Raw genomic sequence first — 20,388 nt, forward strand, 5'->3', positions numbered from 1 at the left:
CTCACCTTCTCGACTCGCGGCCGCCGGCCCTCGCGGCGTCGACCGCGTCGACGCCGAGAATGTGCAGCGTGTCCTGGTGGTACGGATGCGCCGAAGCGATCGATCGTCAAACCTCTTGAAATTTATTACGTCTCGCGTTATTCTCGACAATTATTTTCGCGCCTCTCGTATATTATATTTTTACAAATAAAATGTATACTATAAAATCTATTTAATTCGCAAATGTTCGAGTTGCTGGCTTCGCGGCTCAAGTAAAAAATCATCCCCGTTAATTTTCCTTTCTAATGCCCATTTCTACCAATGTAGATTAACTTTAATCTCGGTTAACTTACTTTCTATCTTTTTCTAACTTTTAGAACTATGAAAAGATGACAGATGCGTGTCTAAAAGATGTCTTTTAAATACATGTATGTTTAAAAGATGTCTGATTACCAATGATGGAAATATCTGCAAAAAAAAAAAAAAAAGAAATAAAACTGGCGAGGAACTTGGTCATGACTGAAAAATCCGTACATTTAGGAAAAGATAACGGAGCAATTAGAATACAAGGTCCTCCTAGGCCCAGTTTCACAAGTGTCGGTTAACTTTTAACCTTAGATCAACTCACTCTTCGTCTCCTTCTAACGTCCCCCTTAGAAAGAGACGAAGGGTGAGTTAATCTAAGGTTAAAAGTTAACCGACACTTGTGAAACTGGGCCCTATATCTTTATGTATCGGCTCTGCGGATTCTTACGCATTATTTAGCGTCCGGAGATACGACATTCTCGAGAAAGCTGAGAATATCGCTCGAGTGATGAGATAAAAACATTAAAAGCGAAATCAGCAAATTTCGAGAACGTTGAAATAATTAATCGGGAGATTCCGACTCGCCGCCGAAACTATCGTCCTTATCGTCAGAGGCTAAACAGTCCCTATTTTATCCACCGTCGAATCACTTTGCGATTCCGTTCCCCGCGGAAAGATGGCGGCACTTTCGCGGCGCGCGCGGCGCTGTCGCTTCCGGCCGTGGGAATCCGGGAACATGGCACGACGACGATGATGTCGGCTCGGTCTCGTCGCGGGTTCGCCACGTAGAATTTCGGCACTCGGTGTATCGGATATCCGCGGACCGTTCCTCGCCGTGGTATGCGCGTAGTTTGACGTGCCGTCATTCGCAGCGCCGTGGGACCGGTGCGATCGGCGACGGAGCGACCCTAATTATGAGCGGCGACGCGTTACCGTCCTGACAGTTCGCGCGACGCCAAACAGAAGGTACGTAAAGGGCTGGGGAAGGGCCCCCGTGTGACCCGACGCACGTGTTCGCGAGCACGTCCGCCGATCCGGTGGTCTCCCCGTCGCGAGGAACGCGCGCGCTCGCGCGACTCCCCCACGTGCGTCTCCCCCGCGTGGATTACGTCACTTGGCTACGTGTTCGACGAAGCTCGATACCTACGTCCGTTCCGTATAACCGAACGGTTTTACGCTACACGTATGTATTTCCGATCCGCGAGGAGATCCCGAGCCGCTGAGCGCCCACGCGTGTCGCGATTTCGTCTCGAAATCTGCGATCAAGTACTTGGGTTTATTTTGGCCAATGTCAACAGCTCCGCTAATTGTAAATCTCTGTTCTGCGACTTGCGATGACAATCTGAAGATTTAGTTTTGTTCCCCAGGACTGCGCTAAAGAAATTGACGAAATTGATGTGTACATCTTTATAAATATGTTTGCGTTAAACTGCTGTTTTGTGATATCTTTTCTCTTTGTCCTCGATACGTGCCCCATAGAGATCGGATTGGCTTTACTTCAGGAAATTTGAAGAGACTGGTTTATCAAAACATCCTGGCCACTTAACTCCTTTTTGTGTTTGTATCTGTCTTCCTTCTGTCTTTTTTAAATATAGAGATTATTAATGTGTATAGCTACTATTGAAAGTAACAATACAAAGTAAACAGTTTCAAATAACAACACAAAGTATACAATTTATGGAGGTGTACGAGGTGTACAAATATACTTACTGTAGTTGCATGAATTAGTAAAGGCAGTTTTTGTATTATTTTTGCACACTTTGTGATTATAAACATGCAATAATTTTAATAAATGCATTTCATTAAATACAGATGTTATTCTTTGAAAAATATATGTATTTTTTGCATGTGAAGCAAGATATTCCCTAAGTTTTGTATATAATATTCTTTAAATAAAAGTACAAATTTGTTGTGAAGACTTAACAATCGATTACTTGTATATGTTACGGGCAATTTGATTAATACCGATAATAGAAAAAGTATAAGAACAATCTTCTTTAATTTAATATTAATGGTATGCTGTCCTATTTTATTTTTTAAATAAGAAAGAATAAATTATATAAATAATCAAACAAATTTAAATTCTGAACTCTAACTGTATGATACTATCCAAGAATGAATAAGCGACATTTTTAAAATGAAGGATATGGATACGTGTTGTAATACAAATTTTAGTTCTTTAAAAAGAGATTTGATTTTTAATATCATTTATTTATGAGTTGTATCTGTTAGTCTTTGAGTTTTTATCTATTTGCAATTTTATGTATTATAATAGGCATGACGAGCAAATATTTTCTGCATATTTTCTCGCGGTCGACATTGAGCGGCTAATAAAGATAAGAAACTGGAAAACTAATAATCTTTAAAACTTTAATTAGTAAAAGTTAAATACTTTCAAGTAATAAAATTATGAAATTGATATAATTGATAATAAAAGAGATAAAAGGAGATGATTCTGAAATTCGACGTGCTGTATATAATTAATCAATCAGCAAAGTTATATGATGTTAGTAAAATGTTTCATAAATATTAATATTATTATTAATATATATATATATAACACTTACATTTCTTCTGCAATACTATTATTATTGTTGACACTCTTGGAATAAGGAATACAGAAAAGACACATGATGTCTGGTGTTGCCCGCACCGAATATCGTATAGAAATGAGGAATGTGAAAAGTCTGATCTGCGTCGAGACTTAATGCAATTAGTTTACCCCAGTCTAGACACCCTATCCAATTAGATCTGAAAAATAGGAGCAGTGGGCGATACTCTATTTTGCCATATTAGAAAAACTTTCACTTTGATTTTACCGTTCCTTGTCAGATTGTATCCACAATTCGGGCTTGAAGACAGATAATGCAGTGGTTTGTGTTGCTTCTATTTGTACAGTGCATAATGTGGAGCGCGTCTGAGGAATCATCAGGCGCGATGGAAGGCGGCCCTCCTGAGGCTGTGGTACACACGAAGGAGACCTGCGAGCAGAATAAAAATCAATTAGAATCCCTCAAGGAAATTATGATGAGGAATCAACAAAGTTTAAAGAGAAAAGAGGAGGAGGTTCAGGTAATACAAATTATTACCTAAAGCAATTAAAATCTTTTACAAGCCTCATCTTTTGAAATATACGCTCATGCAATGTCAACTAAGAGACTGTTTCTCATTTAATATTTACACATTTTTGAATTATTAGTGAATAAAAATTGTTTAATTGTTTAAAATTGAAATTTTAGGAAATCTTAAGAATGTAAATAAGTGATTACATTTAAGGAAATTTACTAGAAATTTGATTTAAAAATTAATAGTTGAATAATATCAAATGGTATAATAGTACCTTGTTTAATAGTTACTAGGAAAGAGAAAAGTTCGATATTAAAATTTATATTGTTTTGTATTATTGCAAAAATAATGTATTATACTAATTTGTTTATGTTATCTAGGAATATGCACGAAGATTGTCAAAGATCAAATCCAGAGCCAAGTTATCACGTCGTAGTAAAGAAGGAGCTTCGTCATCTAAAGACACAATGCATAAGACTGAATCTGCGGCACAGGATGTAACAGATGATGCAATTGATGACATTAGTCAAGCAAAAACCCCAAAAGCAAAGTCTTCTTTACTTCAACGAAAATTGGCGGAAAATAGGAAAGTGTTCGAGCAACGTAGCAAAGAATTGACAGAAACGAAACGAGCAGTGGAGGAAAAAGTGGAAGCTATCAGGCAACAATTGGACGAAACAGATTTAGCAGCAGCAGAACACAAGGATCAACTAGCTATCACACCAATTAGGCCTCTTGTCGTCACTTCGGATGTGAGTTCTACATCAGTTCTATTATAACATAATTTTCTTTAAATAACTTTCTGTATTATCTTTAATGAATGTAATGAAAAGAATAATATTGATTACATAGGTAATTTATTCTCAAAATTTTGCGATAGCGCGATAAAATTTATGTTCTGATTTTCTAATTTAAGGTGATGGCGCCAATTCAAATTCAAAACATTCAAGAAAAGGAAAAAAAGATTATGGAATTAAATAGCAAAATTGTTGAGCTGGAGGCTACTATCCTGGATCTTCGAGAAAATTTAAACGAGAAGGATTCTGTTATTGAATCCAAAACGAAAGCGGTTACTCTTATGTCCGCAGACCTCTCGAAGAAGGGTAAAACGACGTTGGACACCCTCGAAGATACGAAAGACGAAATGCGAACGATGCAAGAAAATTTTATCTTGATCGAAATGTCTCTGAAAAATAAAAATGCTAGTCTATTGGAACAGCTACAGGAACGAGATAACAGGATATCAGAATTGGAGCACACATTCAATAGGTAATATATTTTTTGGTAATGTATTATATATTTTTATTGTGTTATGAAACTAAGCAACACTTATCTCAAACTAATAAAAAACAGACCTTGATATTCGAATAATGAATGACAAAATATTTTCATATTTAAAATTGCAAAGAGAATATTATTTAATTTTTATCAGTTAATATAATTTATGATAATGTGACTACTAAAAGTATTTTAAATGTTGATTCGTACATATAACATCGTATAATATTTGTTTCTTATATGGAATAACATTTCAATAAGATTTCAAATTTTCCTAATTATTTATTCTTTTTAGATTTGAAGAGCAACTCAAAGAACAGAAAATGGCTGAATCAGCAAGTGCGGATTTCTCGCGTTCCACTATGGACACTTTAGCAGAAACTAAAGACGCGATGAAATCAATGCAGGAAAATTTTGTTCTCGTCGAATCATCATTGAAGTTGAAGAACGACAATCTTCTTCAACAGTTGGAAGAGTACGAAACAAAATTGGCAGAAGCCAAAGAGAGAATATTTCAATTAGAGTCTGGTGCCGGTATAGTGACAACTCCTGCAGTCGAAGATTTACAATTTAGAATAGAGAAGTTGGAGCAAAATAATCGACAGCTTCTAGATGAGAAATATGAATTACAAAAAAATATTGCCGAATTGCAGAATAAGGTTATTGACAGTAAATCAGTTCATAGTAATGATGCAATCGTCGAAAAAGACAATAGAATAGCAGAACTCGAAAATTTGATAGAGGAACTTAAACAATCAAATAAATTGCTAGAAGAAGAGTCGAAGACTGAGCTGCAGAAGCAAGTAGCTGAATTGTCATCCAAGAACGAAGAGCATTCCGCCAAGATTACCGATCTCGAGAAGCAGGTGCATGAACTCGAAGCGGAGAAAAACGATATTGCAGCGAGATTGTCAGCTGAGCAAGCGGTACCTAAAGAAGATATGGTAATAAAATTGACGAAGGAATTGGAAGATGTAAATAAAAGTATGATTAAATTAAAAGTCCAACACAGAAGTAAAGTAAAAAATTTACAGAAGCAACTGGAAAACTTCAAAATGGTGAGAACTTTTTAAAATACTGTTTAAAATCTCTTTTAGACTTTAATATTCAAAATATATAAATTCTCATCTTCTACTTTAATTTCTGCGGAATAACTTTGCTGGATATTTAATTGCATACGTAATTAATCAATGTTACTTACGGGCATCAAATATCAATCAATTAGGATATCTATTTTTCGTGTCTATGAAATTAAAGTAATGTGTATGTTCTATTAGGTATCCGATACGAATGCAGAACTCGTTAGATTGGGCAATCAAGTGGCATTATTGGAGGAGGAGAAAGGTAACCTTCAGCTGAGTCTGGTAGACTTTGACGAGCTTAAAGGTAGGAACCAGGACAAACGTTTTATCGCCGACGTTTCCGTTGTCCTAGTTATATTATCGGATTTTTAATGCGATCTGTGTTAATATTTTTTATCGAGACAGCCTGTTTTCCAGCCCTGTTTCCTCTATGAATCAGAAGTATTCGTCCTAATCATTGTAATTATGTGTATATATTTTTTATAATAAAACAAAGATCTAAATACTGTATTAATATAAATAGACTGCAGTAATAATTGATATCAATTTTACAAATGTAGAATACAGTCAATAAAATATCAATTGCGTGATTTTTGTTTACGAGTACTTAAAAGAAAATGGAAAACAATATTTCTCAATGTTTTCTGGTGATGGAATCTCTTCACTTGTTTTGTATGCTTCAGTTATCGAAAACATTTACGAGGAATACTAATCAATGATATCTGAAATATTTCTTGATAATCGAACATAACATGGTACCTACTTTACTTGTCAAAGTTTGCTGCGCACTTATTCATAGAAATAGATTTATATTCTTAGTACTTTATCCACATACGTTTTCTCATTTTACACGGAATAAATGATTAATTGCATGAATTGCAATAACAATATTTTGAATTTTTTGCAACACTCTTATTTGCTATTGCTATTATTATACGCTTTTATTAAAATGGACGATGATTGAAAGTACTTTGTACATATGATTAATTTTTGATCAGTATACACGACTTGATTGGTGTGTATGATGCTAACAGTTGAATATATATTTTGAAATCGAATGAAATATATAATTTCTCGCGCTTTTCTGACGCTTCGAATGGAGATACAGAGAGAAAAAAATATTTTATTCTAAATATTAAAAAACGTTCCAAAAGTAATGCATGCTATCGGTAGATTATGTTTTCGACTAAAAATATAAGGGATGATAAGAAAATATAAGGAAGATGTTGATATATATGACTATTTAATAGGTATTGTCATATACATATGTGTAAAAAATATTAAGTTTTTAATCTATTTATATAATTATTTTATTCAATATTTGATATTCCTATGAATAATATGGCTAATTATTGAAGAACGAGTTATATTATGTATTGCTTTAAAAATAAGAATCTGCCGATGGTTTATGATCTTTTGGAACAAACATATATGATTATCAATTGCATAAAAAGGGATTTTGTCAGAAACTTTGCTGTAACTAGCAGCATTTAATAACTGCTTGTTCTAAGCTTACTATGAATGAAAATGAAATTGCACGTACATTATTGGCAAATTATACGATCTGCACAGCCTCAGCAGGAGATTGGCAGGAACGTGTTGCTGACCTGGAAAGTAAGGTTTCATCTCAGACAAAAGAGATACAGATGCATATTGATGCAATCGCCATCTTAGAGAACCAAAAGTTAGATTTAACGCAAGGTAATTTGTTACATTGAATAGCCTATGCAGAATAAGATGGGTGCTTTTTATTTAGCGACTGAAGTCGACACAAGCGTCACACACATTCTGTCCTTTTTCAACATCTAGTGAACAACAAAGATAGAGTGACACTTGTGTCGACTTGTGTTGTTAACTGGAAAGAACCTGATGTGTTTGTGTGTTGATGGTTTAAAGTTTAAATAATTTTTTTAATATGAAATTGTGTTATACATTCTAATAGAACTATAAATCACGAGCTATTTCTGCTTTTCTTAATTACTGCGTGTAATTACAGTGTTAATAACTGTACTTCTAATTTTTTATGTACATATATTGTGATGTTATTGAATATTAAAAATCAGCACGTTTATAATTTGATAGAATAAATTTGTAAAACTTGCTTATCCTCTTTCAGAACTGCACACGGTGAAGCAGGAGATTTTAGCTTTAGAAGCTGAAAACGCGGAATCAGAGAATCTTAGAGTGACCGCAGAGATGAAGGTTGTTGAGCTAGAGGAGCAATTGGAAACGGCACACAAAGAACAGAATCAGAATAAACTCGAGATCGAACATCAGGAGCTTCTAAAAAAACTCGATGCTTTAACGCAGGAAAATTCAGAATTATACAGCAAGTTAAACAAAATGGAGGAGAAGGGTGCTTCGGATACTGGTTCGACGGAATCTTTTGAAGCCATTCAAATGAATGATAGAAACGATTTGTTGAAAAAAATGGAGGATTTAGAGCAGAAAAACAATGAATTAACGCTCAAGTTATCGAAATTGGAGGAGAAGGATGGCTCACACGCTGGTTCCACAGAATCTTTCGAAACTATAAATGATACAGATCGTAGCGAATTGATAAAGAAGATTGAGCAATTGACGCAGGAGAACAGCGATTTAACCATGAAGTTGAGTAGAATCGAAGAGAAGGGATCGTCCGACACGGGTTCTACGGAATCCTTCGAGCGTATCCCGGAGCACAATGATAGCCCGACAAAAATCGAACTGCTTACTCAAGAAAATAGCGAACTTGTTATCAAACTAACGAAACTGGAAGAGCGATTGAACCAAATAGAAAGCAGCGCTCAATTGGACGTCTCTAAGCTTGATCATAGTTTAGGGACACTTAAAGATGATAGTAGCTTGCGATTACAGATTGAGACGCTCACCCAAGGAAATGATAATTTGACGGGAGAGATTTCTCAATTTAAATCGCAGATAGAAGATCTCGTGGAGGAAAACAACAGATTACAAGATCGTATAGAAGTGTTAACTGCGGAAAATACTGAGTTGGTTATAAATCGTACGAAATTGGAGGAACGTCTTCAAGTCGAGTCGTCTCGTACTTCTCAAATGTCAATTCAAATGATAGAATCTGCTGATCAAATTAATGCCTTAATAGAGAGGCAACATATTCTTGAAAAAGAGTTGGCACAATTGCGGAAAACTTCGATTGAACATTCGGTTAACGTAACATCATGCGAGACTGATGATGCAAAATCTAAACTCGCGACATTGGAGAAAGAAAATGCGCAGATGACAATGACAATCGCACAGCTCGAAGAGCGTATCAATAGCCAAAGAGAAGACCTAATTAAAATTACTAGAGAGAAAGAAGAGCTGGATCTAAAGCTGGAACACATGACCTGCGATGATTCTTTCAAAGAAAGGTTGGAGCTCATTGATAAGTTAGAGAAATTGAATCAAGAGAAGGAGAACGTTGCTCACGAGAGACAGGAGTTGCACGAGCAAATTAGCATTCTCTTACAGAAATCGTCCGATGAAATTTCAGAGAGGCGAAAGGCGGAGGAGGTTGCTTGTCAGGAATCGCAAACTGTAATTATAGCATCCTTAGAAAAGGAATTGGAGAACAGTAAGGTATTAATTGCGGAGTACAAAAATCAGATAGAGGAGGTGAACATGAAACTGGAGAGTATGGAGGCAGAATTGCAGAAAAAAACTAAACAGTTACTAGAGTATGAAGCATCGGGCGCAAAACTGGAGAGTCTGAAACGTGAATTACAAGACATGTTTGTTACCGCAGAAGAATGGAAATTCAAATATGATGACATGCAGGAAAAGATGCAAGCGCTGGAGCAAGCAAAAGCGTCGATAGAAGAAGCTTTTAAGACATTGGAGAATGGCAACAAAGAACTGCTAGAAGTGATAAAAGAGAAAGATGCGGCGACTGGTACTTTACAAGAGCATCTTCAAGGTACTATAGGCTCCCTTGAAACGAGATTACAAGATGAAATGACGAATGTAACGGCGAAAGAACAAGAAATTGCGGATTTGAAAGCCGAGATTGAAAAGAAAGATCAAGAATTGCACACCAAATATGCGCAGTTGCAAAATGGAATGATTACTATAGATAGTTTGCAGGATGAATTGAATAATTATTCGATTAAGCTTAAGGAAAACGAGGCTGCTTTATCGTCATCATTAGGAGAGATTGAGAGACTCAATGATACAATAAAGGAGAAAGAAGAGGAAGTTTATGCTTTACAAGATAATATTAGCAAAATTACTGAAGCGTTAGAGCGATCTAAGCCTATAGCAGAATTTAAGGAAATGGTAGAGGATTTGCGAGATAAAGAAACAAGTTACATTGAATTGCAGAATAAATATGAAGAAGCCTTAAAAGAAAACAATGAATTATTGCAAAAAATTGAGGATATGTCGAAGCGTGACGAGAACGTTAAAAATGAATTAATTAAGAAAGAACAGGAGATCGATGGTTTGCTTACAGCTAAGGAGGATTTGGACGCACAAATTGAAAAAGTTAAAAGCGATAAGGCTAAAGCTGAAGACCAAATGTGGGAACTGCAAGCGATTTTGGAACATCAAACTACATACGCTGAGAAAGTGCACTCGGAGTTGACAAACGAATACAAGCAAGTAGAACGGCTTAAAACTAAGCATATGGAGGATATAGCGATGCTGAATCGAAGATTAGAAGACGTTATCGAGGAATTAGTCGAAAAAACGCAGGAAAACGAAGCTATGAAAGCTGAGTTAGAACAGAAGGAGTTGCTCGGTAAAAACGTCACAGAAGAGACGAAGACCATCTTGGAGAGCAAAGTCGCAGACTTGGAACAGAAACTTTCAGAATCAGAGACTAAGCTGCAGACGCAGTCGGAAAAGATGAAGAAGATTGTGGCGACGTTTAACAAAAAGAAGATAGCGTGTCAAGAACTTGAAGCGCGTGTCGCTGAATTGGAGGAGAAATGGACGACGGAGAAAGATGAGAAGGAAGTTAAAAACAAGCAGATACAAGAGGTAGAGATTTCCATGCGGGAAAAGGACAACAAGATCCATGATTTGGAAGAGAAGTTGCTGCAGGCAAAGAATAACACTGCCGAGATTCTTGCAAATTCAGAGAAATTTGAAAAGGAATCGATCAGTTTGAAAGAAAAAATTACGGTGTTAATGGAGCACGTTGCGGAGATGGACGAGGAGATCGAAAAGGAGCGTGCGGAGATAGAACGCATCTCTCTCGAGATGATGACGGAGAAAACAGCGAAGGAGAACATTGCCAAGGAGTATGAGTTCTACAAACAAACTACGAGCAAGGAGGACGAACAGAAACAGATAATTCTGGACGAGGTGAAGGAGCAGGCGCGAGAATTGAGCGTGCGGATGCAAGTAATGGAAACTGAATATGTGGAACAGCTTGCCACAATAAAGAACCTGAAGGCGGAGAATGGCCTCTTGTTGTCCAAACAAGCGCAGATCGACGAGAAATTGGAAAACGCTGAGAAGAAATCAGAAGAGCGTCGTGTATTAATTGAACAGTTGCAGAAAGAGATTGCTACTATGGCGTCTATGGCGGTAACTGCACAGATTCCGGAGCAGAGTGAACTGAGAGAAGATGACACGCAGATCACGCAGCATTGCGATCATTCCGAACAATGTCAGAATTTGGTGCAAGCGTTAGAAGCGCGTTTACAAGAACGCCAGGCGGAAATTGAAAATCTGAACAATGAATTGGCCAATTCGTACGGCAATATCGTTTTACTTCACGATGAGTCTCAGAGGTACAACGATATGATGATGCAAACTGCTCAGGAGCGCTTCAATCAGTCACTTATGGACCAAACGAGTACATTGCAACAGGAGATACATTCTTTGAAAACAGAAAAAGCTGTGAGCGATCGGAGAGTGTCGGAATTAGAGGCTGAGTTGAACGAGTACAAAAATAAGAACGCGGAATGCAAAGTTGAAATTCCTGAAGAAGTCGAAACTCCTATTACCGAAGATCAGCAACAGCAGAGGCAGGATGATGCTTCACAATTGCTCGATTCTCGAGCGATACATCTTTTACTCAATAACATAGAAGAAGAGAAATTGCGTGTCCAAGAGTTACAGGATCAATTTGAAGATTCGCAAAGTAAATTGAAACAGACGGAGAATCTTCTTTCTGAAAAGAACGCACAGGTGGATTCATTGAATGCGGAATTAGATAATGTAATTCGTCAGATGAATGATTTGAAAATGTTACAGGAACAATATCCTACAGCTGACGTAGAGTCACAAAGATTACAGCAACTTGTGACCGACAAAAGCACGCAGATAGATTTACTGATTACCGAATTCAATACCGTAAATCAACAAATGAGTTCGCAATTGCAGCAACATGCGGATATAGAAGCCAGTCTGCGAACAGAAATCTCACTTAAGGACACAGAAATCGCTGCGATAAGAACAGAGCTGACTTCCATGAGAGAGACTGTAGAAGCATTAACAACGGCACGAGATCAGCAAATCGAATCGTACAAACTTCAGATTAATAATCTGGAAAGAGAAGCGAGGAATGCTAGTGACAATGATTTAATACAAGAATGGGAACAACGTATCTCTGCAACCACTGCAGAAAGAGACTTGCTACAATTGCAAGTGAACGACTTGATGCGATCCTTGGACGAATTGAGGGAATCCCTCGCGAGTCCTCAGCGTAATCTACAGATTGAATTAGAGAACGTTTTGCGGGATAGAGATCAAGCTCAAATACTCATCGCAAATCTTACGCAAGCTTTGGACGATTCGAAACAGAATATCCAGGAATCGAAGACGCACGGAGACAGCTCGAAGGAGCCTACTTCTGTGGAAAAATTGATCGTTGGACAAGAATTAGAACAAGTTCCTACGGCTGTCGACGAACCAATTAGGCAACATGAACAATCGGCACAAACTTCTATCGAAAAGGAACCACGGCAAGAGATTCAATTGGACATCGGTTCCGGTTGGGACAATAGTTCTGAAAACCTTAATATCGATGAAGAACCTTGGGGTTGGAATGCGGAGAACGTCCAATCGGCTGTCAGCAGTCAACATCTCAGCACGATGACATTGAGCGCTGAAATGCAATTACGTACGAAAGTAGAAGATTTGCAAAATAGGATCAAAGATTTAGAAACGCAGAACGCTAGGATCGCCGAGGAGAACAAAGCGGCGCAAGTGAAGAGTGGTAAATTGGTCAAGAAATTGAAAGAGTACAAAGTGCAGATAGAGGGCTTGCAGCAACAATTGAAGACGCAGAAGCAGACTAACAGCTTTTTTGACTTGGATACGGCAATCGAGGAGGAGCTGAAGGCGCAAATCGCCAATTTGGAAAAAGCTCTTAATGAAATTAAGGAGGAAAAGAAAAATATCATTGCTGAGAAGGAGGCTTTACTGAAACGACTTGACGTGGTAGTATCGGCTAACGAGAGATATATGGAAATGAAAGAGAGACAGGACATGGAAGTTGAGGTATTGCGCATTCAGAATAAGGAACTAGGTAACAAGGTACAATCTTTAGAATGGCGGTTACAGGAAAATGCGACTGGTATAGAAGATATTACCTCTTCGCAGCGTGAAGATCAAAGTGATCCGGCATCTTATGAAATCGATAAATCTATCGAACATAGTCAGCCCCAGAAAAGATCAGTGGAACCCAGTGATGACTTCGAACTGATATCGAAAATATACAAAGAGGAAATAGACGATTTGAAGGACGAGTTAGAAGCGCTTGCAGTTGAAAACGAGCAACTGCAGCACATTTTAGAAGAACGAAAAGCTGCGATAAATGAACCAAAATATAACAATAACTCTGATGAGCTTATGGAGAAATTAGACTCTTTGAACAACCAAAATGCGCAGCTTCAAAGCACTTTAAATAAAAGTAAGGAAGAATATGATGTTCTCAGGAGACAATATGAGCAAAGTCTAATAGACGCGAATGATCAAGTGACAGCAATGCGGCAGAACAGCGATTTCCTCAAGATTGAATTTGCGGAGAAGGTAGGAAGATTAGAAACGGAGATAGACCAGCTACAGAGAGCTTTGGAAGAAAAAAAAGTTCTAGAAGACAACGCTCTGATCAGCTCGGAGGAAAAGCGTTCGGCCGTCAATATATCTTTGATGGAAGCTACGGAACTGCTTAACGCTAGAGTCCAAGAAGTCGCTGATTTGAAGCAAGAGCTTCAAGCTCAATACGTGGAAAGACAGCAAGCTGAAGCGGCGTTACAATTGGAAATACAAAACTTGACTAAAGAGCTAGACGAGAGGAAACAAGATCTAGGAACTTTGAAGCAAGCGTTCAGCGATAAGGAGCACGAGCTGACACAGCAAAGGAGTGTGGAGACCGTAAATACCATCGTTAGTGAGGCTACCCAAGAATTGGTCCAGAAGCACGCGATTGAGATCGAAGGAAAGGATAAGGAATTACGTGATTTAACGGAGAAGCTGACCGTATTGCAATCGACGGTCGATGAATACACCTTGAAGCTGCGAGATTGCGCGACTAAATTGGAGACGCAACAGCAACAAATTGAATATTTGAAGGAGGATTTAACAGAGCGAAATTCAATAATAGGAACCACTCAAAGCGATATGAATTTAATGAACGAAAAATTGCGAGAAAAACAACAGGAATTGATACAATACGAGGAAGAGAAGACAAATCTCGCGGCAGAGGTGGAAAGATGCTTAGCGGATATCCAACGTCTGCAGAATCGACTGAACGCCACGGAAGCAACTACGGAGGTTGACCTGCAAGAATGCAACTCACGTATTCACGGCTTGGAGCAAGAAGTTCAAGCTCTAAAGTCGGACAGAGAATCGATCTTATTGCAATACGATCAGGAGACGGAAATGTATCAGGCCCAACTGGAAAGTAACAAGGAGCAAATTAACGCTTTGAAACATGATTTGCGAGAAAAAACCGAACAATTGCATTACGCGAGCACGCAATTATGCGCTAAGGAGAACGATTTGGAAAAAATCAAGGCCATGATGAACGATAAGGATTCTTTATTGGAGATCACGAATCGGGAACTGAATGACAAACGAGCCGAACTGGAGAGATTGCGTAACGAGCAGAATTCCCAGGTAATCGACGATTTTTCGATCTCCAGAATGAGCCGTGACGACGACGCGGAGCTGCAAAGCACTATAAACGAACTGAGGGCGCAGATGGAGGCTAAGCAGCAAGAATTGGAGCACCTGAAATACGTTTTGAGCGAGAACACTTATCCCACGATCATCCAGCAGATGCAAGATAGAATCAATTTTCTGTATAATGAGAAAGCTACGCTGGAGGCTTCCTTGCAGGCAACTACAGAAAGCTTGACGGAGAAACAGCAGCAGGTAAATCTTTTGACGCAACGCGTCAACGAGCAAAATCAGGAGCACGTTTCTAAGGAGGAAGCTAGTTTGCTCTCCAGAGACCGAAGATCTGTGCACGATCAGGAGGAGATCGTTAGATTGCAGAACGAATTGCACGCGCGGCAACAAGAGATTAACGAATTGAAGTACGTTATAGCCGAGAAGGACTCGCAATTGTGTCTGCAGGCCAGTATGGAGCCGCAATCGGACGACTTCGAGCTGCGTGAGACCGTGCAGAGATTGATGGGAGAATTGTACGGCAAGGAGCAAGAAGTACAGACGTTAAAGTCGACTATCGCGGAGCTGCAAGAGCAGATTCTGCTTCTTAAAGATCACGAGAGGCTCTCTAAAGAGAGCAGAAACGCGATCGAGAGGCTGACTTCGGAAAAAGAGCAAATCCGTATCGATGCTGAAGAATTTCTGAACAGGGAACTGCAATGGAAAGAATCGGAGATCGATGAGATAAAGCAAAAATTATCGGAGGAGAATCAGAAGTTACTGGTGGAGCTTCGATTGAAGGACAACGATATCGAGAATCTGAAAGCGCAATTCGAACAATTACGGATGACTGCGAATGATCGGGGCCGTAAGTTGCAACAAAAAGAAAACGAATTAATGCACACGATCGACGATCTGGCGGAGAAGGAGAGAAGACTGGCCGAGCTGAGCATCACCAAAGACACCGAACTTTATAACTTGAAAGTGCAGATCGGTGAAAAAGAGGGGCTTATAGATGAACTCTTGGCATTGTCCGCGGAAGAGGAGAAACAATTGGACGAGTTAAGACAAACGTTGGAGATTAGTGAGACAGAGGTGAACAGGCTGAAGGAATTGCTGGTGCAAAAGGTTTCGGAACACAACTTGATACAGCACGCCTTGAAGAGAGACGTGCCCGTTGCCGAAGTCGCACCGTCGAAGAGCTCGGAAACCGTTCAAACGGTCGACAATAGGGAGACCGTTTCCAGCGAGTTGGATCTCGCGCTGTATATGCTTCATCAAAGAGATGTCCGATGCGAGGAGCTGACTCACGAACTGATGCAGCTGCTTGAGGAGCGCGATACGTTACAATTGCGATTATCGAACGCGATCCGGGTGAATGAAGAACTCAGGAGAGTGGGTAGCGCCGAAGCAAGCCCAATGAAAGACTCATCGTCGACCTCTCATGCGATAACAGAACCTGTCGTGGAACAACCTTCGCCTTCAAGGTCCGAGGGACCGGTTGAGATCGCGAAAGAAGCTATCGACACTCCGATCGAGGACAAAGAAGCTCTTGCTCTGAAGTAAGTGGAACTTGTTTTTATAATCACAAAGTTGTAGATTTACTACCTCTAGATCGACGTAGTCTTATATAGTTAAATTGCGAAAAAATTTGGATGTATATGTATTTTTTTTTATCACTAAACATAATCCCGAATTTGGTTTGTCTAATATTAAAAAATATATATATTTAACGCTGTCGTAGGTTGAGAATTCTATATGGTCACACTTATAAATGTTAAATGTGCGATACGAATATTTTTAGTATGTAGTGTATTTGAAGAAAAAATTTAACGAAGCTTGCACGGAGTAGATGGTTTTTTTTTTCATGATCAAAAGTCGAAGCTTTTCGTCGAACTAATCAACCTTTTCTTCGTCCTAGTCGCTGATATTACTCGTCCACTGGCGCGAATGACGACGGAGCTTTAATTAAGATCATTACGAACTCGTAGTCTAGTCGGAAGTTTCATTATTTTGTCGGCCAATAAAAATTGAAGCGCTTCTTCATAGGTTGTCCATTTAAATATCCTGTAAAGCTCAATGTTGAAGAACGAAAAGTACTTTCGTTCTTTCAACACAATGTCCCACAATGCGCCTCGCTCTTCGCACTTTGTAAATTGCTTGCAGCTTGATATAAGCTAGTTCTCCCTTTAGATTGTCGCAGTTACATTCAGTCAGCCATGCAAAGGATGTACGATTGAAGGACGAACGAGAATTAAGGCATACGCAACAAATGTCATTATTAGCGCACAGAGACGTTTTAAACACGTTACCGCCCGAAGCAGCCGCAAGACTCGTCAACGCTAATTATACGCTCTGTAGGTATCATTTGATTAGTAGTAGAATATAATCAATAAATATAATTTAACACATTCAAAATTGCGTACTGACGATATTTTGATTAATAGTAGAATAATCAATAAATATGACTCAACACATTCAAAATTGCTATTCTGACGATATGAATTGATGTTCACAGCTCGAGATGTTCAGAGCCAATCGAGCGTTCTCTTGAATTGGTTGTGGGGCAAGAGGTAAATTAAAACTGCAACATATGTTTTCTATTTTACAGTTCAATATTATAACAATATAGCTCATTAATTTTATAGAACCTTAATCGTAATTGGTCTCTAATTTTGTAGACTTGTTATATTTTCTCACTTTATAGAATTTTAATTTCATGTTGTTGATAGTTCTATGATTTTAGAAATACAAATCATTAATTGTCTAGATATTTATTTTTTGCACATTATTCCGATATTTTTAGTCTTTCTATTTTTAATTCCATTGATTATATTTTCATTGTTTTGTAAATTCTTTGTTTTCTGGATCTTTTAATCTTATATAATAGAGTAATGAAAATATTAAAAATTATTATGTGATATATTATTTTAGCACGCCAAAGGTGGTGCACATGTGATGAATGAATAGCGGGAATGAAACGGCCATCGCTTTTGCCTTCTGGAGACATTCCTGCCAAGTGCCAACTGCCAAGACTTATTCATGCAGTTAACTAATATTGGAACGACCTGTCGTATTTTTCAGACATAAGTCACGTGCTGACACGGTTATAAAGAATAGTTTTGTGAGAGTATTGTGAGCATGGAAGAATGTCAGAAACAAATATTTTTGAAATTACACATACACATGTACAGAATGTAACTAGCGTATTTTCCCGGAAAAGTCGCTCTCTCCTCTTCGAAAAAGAAGAGAACACGAGGAGCAGACTTGTATGTATTATAACGTTGTACAGCAGATATGCATGAAACTTAAGATAAAATCTGAAATATTAGATAATATTTTGCCTTTTTTATTTGGTGACTAAATTATTTATAATGAAGCATATGCAATGAAATATATACCACAGGATGTTGGAGTTCGATCATTGTGTTATTGAATATAAACATGTCTATTAAAAAGTTTTTTAAGATATTAAAAAAAAACGTAAAATTTCTAATTCTTACTGAAAAACATATTTCTAATAACTCTATGCAACTAAATCCGGCATAGAACGATTGCTCCTTAATTGCTCCTTATACCAATAGTATATAGTATAGATATAGTATACCAATAGGGCAAAGTACGAAGTACAAAGTCTTTTTTTAATCATCTTTCTATCATTTACAGTTGCCGAGATATAAGCGTTTAATGAAAATAAAAAATCGCTCGGTGCCCGAATCCTTAAGATTTTGCGCGCTTTCTCGTCTTAATAAACGGAAATAAATAATTGCCAATGATAAAAAAAGCAATTCTGATAGAGTAGAGCACGATCTAAAAAGTGCTTTTTGAATCATCTTTCTGTCTTTTATGATTGCCGAGATATAAACGTTTAATGAAAATGATGAATGCGGCGAGGCGCGCGATTCTTTTGGCCAGCTCGCGCTTTATCGCTTTAATAAACTAAAGTACATAATTGCGAGCAATACAATTGAGTAATACCAATAGGGCAAAGTACGAAGAACAAAGTCTTTTTTTAATCATCTTTCTATCATTTACGGTTGCCGAGATATATAAGCGTTTTATGAAAATAAAAAATCGCTTGGCGCTCGAATCCTTAAGATTTTGCGCGCTTTCTCGTCTTAATAAACGGAAATAAATAATTGCCAATGATAAAAGTGAGCAATTCTAATAGAGTAGAGCACGATCTAAAAAGTGCTTTTTGAATCATCTTTCTATCATTTACGGTTGCCGAGATATAAGCGTTTTATGAAAATCATGCAGAAATCATTTGGCGCCCGACCTTCACTGCACGCGCGCGCTTTATAATGTTAAATAAACGGAAGGAGGTATATGTTAGTAACAAAATCGAGATATTCCAATAGCGCAGAGTATAAACTAAGCAGTCCTTTTTGAATCATCTCTATATCTTCGGTGGTTGCTCAGATATTTGCGATAAACGATAGGGAAGACTTTTTTTCTCGCGCCAAGCCAGCAACACATGGCCTTGACCTACTTTTGAGCGGCGGGCTGTACATTGACCTACTTTCTAAATTGACCTTGACCTAGATCGCCGAGTCCGGGAATGCCGGCGCGCGGCGCGCAACGTGCACGGCAACGTCTATCGTAAATATTTTGATGTTTTTGCTGATTTTTAAAGGTTTATTTTAAGTAGCGAGTGGCCTGCTTCCAAAGCAGCATCGTTTACGCTGTCACAGCTTCCTCCTTAATGTGAGATGTATTATTGATGATATTGCAATCATATAGATGTCATACATCCATGCATTAGCGCTAATTACAAAATAAATAATTGCCGATAATAAAAGTGAGCAATTCTGATAGAGTGAGCACGATCTAAAGTGCTTTTTGAATCATCTTTCTGTCTTTTACGAATGCCGAGATATAAACGTTTAATGAAAATGATGAATGCGGCGAGGCGCGCGATTTCTTTGACCAGCTCGCGCTTTATCGCTTTAATAAACGAAAGTACATAATTGCGAGTAATACAATTGAGTAATACCAACAGGGCAAAGTACGAAGAACAAAGTCTTTTTTTAATCATCTTTCTATCATTTACGGTTGCCGAGATATAAGCGTTTTATGAAAATAAAAAATCGCTTGGCGCTCGAATCCTTAAGATTTTGCGCGCTTTCTCGTCTTAATAAACGGAAATAAATAATTGCCAATAATAAAAGTGAGCAATTCTAATAGAGTGGAGCACGATCTAAAAAGTGCTTTTTGAATCATCTTTCTATCATTTACGGTTGCCGAGATATAAGCGTTTTATGAAAGTCAGAAATCATTTGGCGCCCGACCTTCACGGCACGCGCGCGCTTTATCATGTTAAATAAAGGAAAGACGTAATTGTTAGTAACAAAATCGAGATATTCCAATAGCGCAGAGTATAAGCTAAACAGTCCTCTTTGAATCATCTCTATATCTTCGGTGGTTGCTCGGATATTTGCGATAAACGATAGGGAAGACTTTTTTTTTCGCGCCAAGCCAGCAACACATGGCCTTGACCTACTTTTGAGCGGCGGGCTGTACATTGACCTACTTTCTAAATTGACCTTGACCTAGATCGCCGAGTCCGGGAATGCCGGCGCGCGGCGCGCAACGTGCACGGCAACGTCTA

The 20,388-nt window shown here is 38.2% G+C and overlaps 1 protein-coding gene across 4 annotated transcripts; it reads left to right on the plus strand.

Annotated features, from left to right (window-relative positions):
- Positions 1 to 1,012: 1,012 nt before the first annotated feature.
- On the plus strand, positions 1,013 to 18,198 carry LOC139774552 (uncharacterized). Of its 4 annotated transcripts, none has more exons than XM_071709916.1 (11): positions 1,013 to 1,251; positions 3,184 to 3,357; positions 3,732 to 4,103; positions 4,268 to 4,620; positions 4,925 to 5,687; positions 5,907 to 6,015; positions 7,284 to 7,412; positions 7,828 to 16,339; positions 16,971 to 17,134; positions 17,296 to 17,350; positions 17,712 to 18,198. In XM_071709916.1, exons 2-11 carry the CDS (start codon positions 3,190 to 3,192, stop codon positions 17,734 to 17,736), a joined length of 10,650 nt encoding a protein of 3,549 aa, XP_071566017.1. In that variant the 5' UTR covers positions 1,013 to 1,251; positions 3,184 to 3,189; the 3' UTR covers positions 17,737 to 18,198. The 4 variants fall into 4 exon arrangements, with proteins under 4 accessions (XP_071566017.1, XP_071566019.1, XP_071566020.1 ...); XM_071709918.1 differs by having other exon boundaries at positions 5,907 to 5,973; XM_071709919.1 differs by lacking the exon at positions 7,284 to 7,412 and having other exon boundaries at positions 5,907 to 5,973.
- Positions 18,199 to 20,388: the final 2,190 nt, after the last annotated feature.

Source organism: Temnothorax nylanderi, unplaced genomic scaffold, assembly GCF_030848795.1.
Source record: "Temnothorax nylanderi isolate EJ_2023f unplaced genomic scaffold, tnyl_v1.0 TNYL_tig0083_pilon, whole genome shotgun sequence".
Classification (NCBI taxonomy): domain Eukaryota; kingdom Metazoa; phylum Arthropoda; class Insecta; order Hymenoptera; family Formicidae; genus Temnothorax; species Temnothorax nylanderi.

What these genes read in the sequence shown, in the direction of transcription:
- LOC139774552 (XM_071709915.1), top strand. Translation starts at nt 3,151, where the DNA reads ATGCAGTGGTTTGTGTTGCTTCTATTTGTACAGTGCATAATGTGGAGC. An exon ending in AAAGTTAGATTTAACGCAAG is followed by an intron (nt 7,413 to 7,827) that starts GTAATTTGTTAC and finishes ATCCTCTTTCAG; the next exon opens with AACTGCACACGGTGAAGCAG. An exon ending in AAAGAAGCTCTTGCTCTGAA is followed by an intron (nt 16,340 to 16,970) that starts GTAAGTGGAACT and finishes TTCTCCCTTTAG; the next exon opens with ATTGTCGCAGTTACATTCAG.